Source organism: Platalea leucorodia (genome assembly GCF_965183815.1).
Source record: "Platalea leucorodia genome assembly, chromosome: 8".
NCBI classification, from domain to species: domain Eukaryota; kingdom Metazoa; phylum Chordata; class Aves; order Pelecaniformes; family Threskiornithidae; genus Platalea; species Platalea leucorodia.
Genome location: NC_138830.1, coordinates 29,563,928 through 29,569,773, shown reverse-complemented (window position 1 = coordinate 29,569,773; position 5,846 = coordinate 29,563,928). Strand labels below are relative to the sequence as shown.

The window sequence follows — 5,846 nt, the reverse complement described above, 5'->3', positions numbered from 1 at the left end:
GCTGTTGGCTCCTTGCATGCATTAAGCTGCCAAAGGGGTGATGAGAGGAGCCTGCGTTACCCACCAGCACTGCCTGCGCAAGGGTGCAGGACCGGGCTTTGCCCTGGGCATAGAGTACGAAGCACGGTGGCCCTGATGCCCAGCAGCTGTTTCACAGTGTGTCCCACTGCTTGTTCCCGTGATAGCAGAGCATGCCCTAGGCACATTTATCCCTGCTGGTGATGAAGGAGATGCTATTCCGACTGTAGTGATGGGAAACGTGGGCTCAAGGTGGTGTAATTTCTGCTGCAGAGCAAGGAAGTGACCCCGAAGACACAAAATGAATTGTTTATGCTCTATTAATTGTGAGTCCCTGATAATATGGCATTATCCACCCCATCCCACTCTTCCTGCTGTGGCCTGCACTGCTCCTGCGCTTTCCATTGCTGACCATCCCCTTTATTCCTGCAGACCCGCAGTGGTGGGAGCCTGGGGGTGCCCAGTGACCTGGCGGGAGCTGGGGCAGAGGATGCAACCACTGGAGCAAATGCGGCGTATTTTGTCACCTACGATTGCTGTCGACTCCATTGTATATTCAAAGGTCTGACCCAAATGTATTTAGATGTTTAGATGGTGTGGGTTTCAGAAGTCGGGTAATGGCGATACCATGGGGTGGTTTTGGTGGAGCTGGGAAAAATCCTGTCCCCGATACATGTGTTACCAGCAGGAGGAGTTGAAATGTAACTGTCACTAAAATGCTGCATGCGGACCAATGACACGTGCAATTAGTGCCACCAACAAAAGAGGTGAAGTCTTACTCAAGACAAGGTTAGGAAGCAGTAAGCAAGCCAGGCTTTCAAATTGGCCAAAGATGGACTTTGCTGTGGCTTAGAACGGCTCTGCCCTGGAGAAATGTGAACTCCTTGCATGGGTTGCTGGCTTTCTAAGAGTCCCCTTGTGTCCCAGGCTTTGGGGGAATAAGTTACATTTTATGGTGCTAAGTAGAAACAAAATGAAGGTTTTTGCTCCTTCTGGAAGACCTGAGCAGCTCTGGGGAGCTGCTGCAGGCTCTCAGATACGAATACTGGGTGTTGGAGGCTCAGCGACTGCATGGTGGAGATAACACTGGCACCTGTTTGCTGGGACAAACAACTTGCTGGCGGATCCAGCTGCAGGTGAGTCCATCAGCTCCCCATGGCAGCAGGCATTGCCCTGCAGAGGAGAGGGCAGCACGTGCGGCGTTTCCCAAGCCTGTTGGGCTGCGCCACGTTTGCTTACACATGGCTTTATAAAGAGGAGGTGCAGAAACTTTCTCTGCTCCTTCCCAGGTTTTGGTCTAGTCTCTCCCCCCAGTGCAGCCTTTGCTATGGCTGGCCTAAATGTCTCCATTGCTTTTTTTTTCCTGGTTGTCGGGGTGTGCCAGGTGCTCAGGCGGCTTTCCAAGAGGCTTCTGTCTCCTGGAGCATATGTCTGCCTTGCCAGAGAACTTGCTGGCTCATTACAGTTGTGCACGAGCTGCCTTGAGCTGAGGATGCTGGTGGAGATTGGCCCATGGGGTGGTGGCTTTGGCCCCGACGTGGTCCTGACTCTGCTCTTCCTCCTCTTTGCTGTTCACGGTGCCTCTTTTGATGGAGCATCTTCCAACCCAACTATCTCTCTCCAGGAGTTCCTGCTCCTCGAGTCCGACCTCGCAGCAACTGCTGCCAAGCTGCTGGCACAGGGTGCAGGCGCAGGGATGGGCTGGGCTGTCACCAAGCTCTACTGGTCCTGGGAGCTGACACATTTCCACCTCATCCAGAACCTGATAGCGTCGGAGTGCAGCTCCTCCATCCACACATCTCTCCACCACGCTGCCTTTGTGGAAGGCACCTGCTCTTTCCTTTTCCACCTTGTCCTTCTCAAGTTGCGACAGAGTCACACGATGTACCGGATCCCTGCCCTGGCTGCGACTGTCACCTTCCTGACCTACACAGGTGAGCAGCACCTGCCCTTTTTTAAGTCATTTAGAGAAATACTTCATTTGTGGGGGAGGAATGGTCCCTTTTTCATCTTCCAGGATTTGAGACATAATGATTAACAAGTTGTGCCAGAGGAGGTTTAGATTGGATATTAGGAAGAACCTTCTTCACTGAAAGGGTAGTCAGGCACTGGAACAGGCTGCCCAGGGAAGTGGTGGAGTCCCTGTCCCTGGAGGTATTTAAAAGATGTGTAGATGTGGTGCTTAGGGACATGGTTTAGTGGTGGACTTGGCAGCGCTAGGTTAACGGTTGGACTTGATGATTTTAAAGGTCTTTTCCAACCTAAACAATTCTATGATTCTATGTTTGTTTTCTACTTATTTTGAGGAATATTCATTTTGGGATGAAGATGGCAGTTTAGGATATCTAGGCAGCAGGTGAAATATTGGCACATGAGAAGCCATAGCTTGCCCCAAGACTGGGAGCACCATCCTTGAATGTCCCCTAACACAACCCCTCGGTCCTGCACTGAGCTCTTCTGCTTCCCCCAAAGCTCAGGGCGACAAGGGTGGGATTTCCCCATGTGCTGCTATTACACAGTCCAAGCAAGCAGCTGCCAGAGCTGGGCAGCAGAGGTGCTCCCAGAGCCTCCCAGCAGGCAGGAGGTGTCATGGGTCTCCTGGTCCAGCTCTTTGTTGGTCTTTCAAAGGATGCAAGTGAGACTGATGGCCATCCTTCTCTTCCCATACAGCCGGGCCGTTCACAGGGGCCTTCTTCAACCCTGCCCTGGCCACAGCCACCACCTTCCACTGCTCAGGGAGCAGCTTTTGGGACTACGTCCAGGTTTACTGGCTGGGGCCCCTTGCAGGTGAGATCTGCACCCTGGTACCTCCTGGGCAGGGGTTGGGATGTGGGGCAATGGGCAAGGCAGAAATGCTGGGTGTAACACAAACCATTCCTGGCAAAGAGCTGAACCTGGGTCTTACCAGTGACAAGTGTCCTTTTCTGTCCCCCTTCCCTGTCACTCAAGTCATCTCTTTGCTATCCATTTTTTTTAAATCCAATTTCTACATGGGACATAGGCAGAACTCTCCCCAAGGCCAAAGTTTGGGGGAGATGAAACAAAGATGTTTTAGGGCAACAATAGGCTGAGCTATGCTATTGAGGCCCACAGCTTCAGGATGACCACGGGGAGCTGGATATGTGCTGCTTAGAATCCAGAGAGTGGGGAAAGGACAGTGCTGGCGTCGTTTATGGCCATTTTGGGTCAAAACAAGCCTTGCTATTAAATTAGGGACGCAATGGTTAAATTCTTCTTAAAGTAATAGAGCAAGGGTCTTTTAGATACTGTCAGTGGGGACTTCAGTGGTGCTGAGCTACGTTTTGGTCATAATGAAGGTTGTGGCAAGGGCCTGAAAATCACTGCTCAGCTGTGACGGTGCTCGATGCAGCACACTGAAGGGATCCGTGCTCCCGTTTCAGGGATGCTTGCTGCCCTCCTGCTGTACCAAGGCAACATCCCACGACTCTTCCAGAAAAACCTCCTTTACAGCCAGAAGAACAAATACAAGATACCCAAGGCAAGGGTGGTGGCTCACATGCAGGGTTATGAACCCCATCAGAAGAGGAAAGGGGAGAAGACCGACTCTGAGCCTCATGCCTGAGCTGTGGACAGGGGCCGAAGAGGTCCCTGCAGCCCCGCTCCTGGGAGCAGCTTTCCCGGCGCGGAGGATTTTGCTGCTCATCCCATCCAGCATCCATCCTGCCCGTTCAGTCCCTACCATGGGGTGAGATTTTTTTAAAGCATTGCAAAGGAGTCAGCCAAGCTGGCCTTCCAGCATATCTGAATCCCTGAGCTTCTTTGGGAATAGCTTTGAAAGACTCCCTGGAGAACCTGAAATGTTTCAAGCCTGCATCGCTAGCTTGGTAGGGGAAAAAAAACCTAACACTTTTGCATAAATTGCTGGTTGTCTTGTATTGCCAGGAAGCTTACAGAAAGTCAGGACCATTATGCGGGTAGGCTTGAGCAACTCCTAGGTTATTGCATCATGCAACGCTTGAAATAACCTGACTGGGTCTCTTGCAGCCATAAAAACAAAGCATAAACCAGTAACCACCTTGGAAACTTGGGATGAAGAGGAAGCAGGCTTTGATCTTTTGAGTTAGAAAATGGATATTGGTCAAAAATTGGTGTTTTTTGAGTTAAACTGAGGTTCTTGAATTGCACGGGCTGAACCTGGCAGTTCTTGAAGAGGAATTAAAAATGCTCCAGGGCAAGGGAGTTTACTGGCCACAGGAGACCCTGCTCCTCTGTGGATGTGGTGCTTGGCCTGGGTTTCGTGTGCTGTAAGGCATCAAGAAATGGTGCACAAAGTGTCTGTCATTAAAAAATGAGACCCAGGCAGCTGGTATGCAGCTGGCATGGGTGAGCAAGTGCATCCCCGGGCTCCTCTCTATGTCTGCATGAAATATTCCTAAAGATAAAATTACTGTTTGTGGAAATAATAATAAACATAAATGTTGTGAGTGGCATTTAGGTGAGTGATGTCATTCCTGTGAGCTCTGTGGGGGGGAGATCAGCCCATCTGATCCCCAAAAATGGGAGAAGCCATGGGGATGTCCAAACCGACACTGCCTCACCTGCTGCTTGCCCTGGAAGGGGGGTAATCTGGGTGGAACGACCTGCTAGGTAAACAGGGCTCCCTCCAGGCAATGCTGGGGCCGGGGCACCCCATGGGTGCTGCACACCAGGGGTCTCTCCACATGGGAGAGCAGGGACTGGGGCAACCTCACGTGCAGCATCCCTGGAGCAGGGCCGCTGGCCATGGCTGGATACCGAGCTGCCACCCAGAGATCTCCCCTGCCGAAAATGGCCGGTTCCTGCATTTTGCAGCAAATAGTCAATTTTGCAGGACCTCTCTGGGCAGAAAGTTCCCAAGCTGAATATATTCTTGATGCACTACGGCTTTTCAGAGCAATCACAGGGTGCGTGCTCTGGGGCAAGCTGTGCTTTTCATGCCATGCTCTGATTGCACAAGTGTCCCTGCCCTGGATCGCCTTGGCAGGAGCTCGAGCAGGGAAGATCTGCTCCCATTTATCGAGTTCCAAACGGTGAATAAGGAAGTGGCACCTGACTGAAATCCGGAATGAACGGAGAGCCCAGGAAGGTGTCAGATGCAGGTTTGGTACCCAGACACGTGGTGCCCCCTGCCCCAGGTGCCAGCTCTGCCCCTCCCCGCATCCCCACTATGTGCCCTGTGGGTTTTTGGGGGACGACGGTGTCTACGCTGCCTGTGGGCTGCCCATCTCCCTTGCTTGCGTGTGGGATTGCCCTCTGGGGTGAACCGGAGACTGCCCAGGAACCGAGAGGGGAGATGAATGACTGCAAACCATGAGACCACATCACATCCCAACAGGAGAAATGAGGGAAGGGACTAATGCAGCGATACCTGGACATGCCTCAGACGTGAAACTTTATGGAACAAACAGTGCCTCAAAAACCATGTCCCTGCATCGTGCCTGGCTGGATGCTTGGTGCTGCCTGGCCCATTGTAGGGAAGGGCAGTGGGAACGCAGTCTGTTTTTTATCCAGTTAAACTGTGAGCAGGAGATGGGGCACCTTTGGGTGGAAACCAAAACCTTTGAGGCTCCATGTGGCTGGCCAAGTGAGAGTTTGGGATGCTCAGATCCCCCTGGCAATTTTTTCTGAACCTCTTTTGGTTTGGAAATCATGCTGAAAATCCTGAGCTGGGGCCTCCGTTTATTCAAACCAATTTGCTGGCTCTGCTTTTGATTTGAGGATAAGTGTAGGATGTGAAAAGTAAGGTTGACTAGCCTACCACAACCCATTCTTGTGGTATTATTCCCCAGGCAGAGCATAGAATATTCCTATAGCCGCTCCAAGTGGTG

At 51.7% G+C, this 5,846-nt stretch overlaps 1 protein-coding gene across 1 annotated transcript; it reads left to right on the top strand.

The window, feature by feature from the left end:
- Positions 1-1,130: 1,130 nt before the first annotated feature.
- LOC309593910 (putative aquaporin-12B) lies at positions 1,131-3,601 on the top strand (the record flags this gene model as incomplete). The annotated part of the gene is made up of 4 exons (XM_082319061.1): positions 1,131-1,154; positions 1,643-1,952; positions 2,689-2,805; positions 3,420-3,601. Exons 2-4 carry the CDS (start codon positions 1,715-1,717, stop codon positions 3,599-3,601), a joined length of 537 nt encoding a protein of 178 aa, XP_082175187.1. The 5' UTR covers positions 1,131-1,154; positions 1,643-1,714.
- Positions 3,602-5,846: the final 2,245 nt, after the last annotated feature.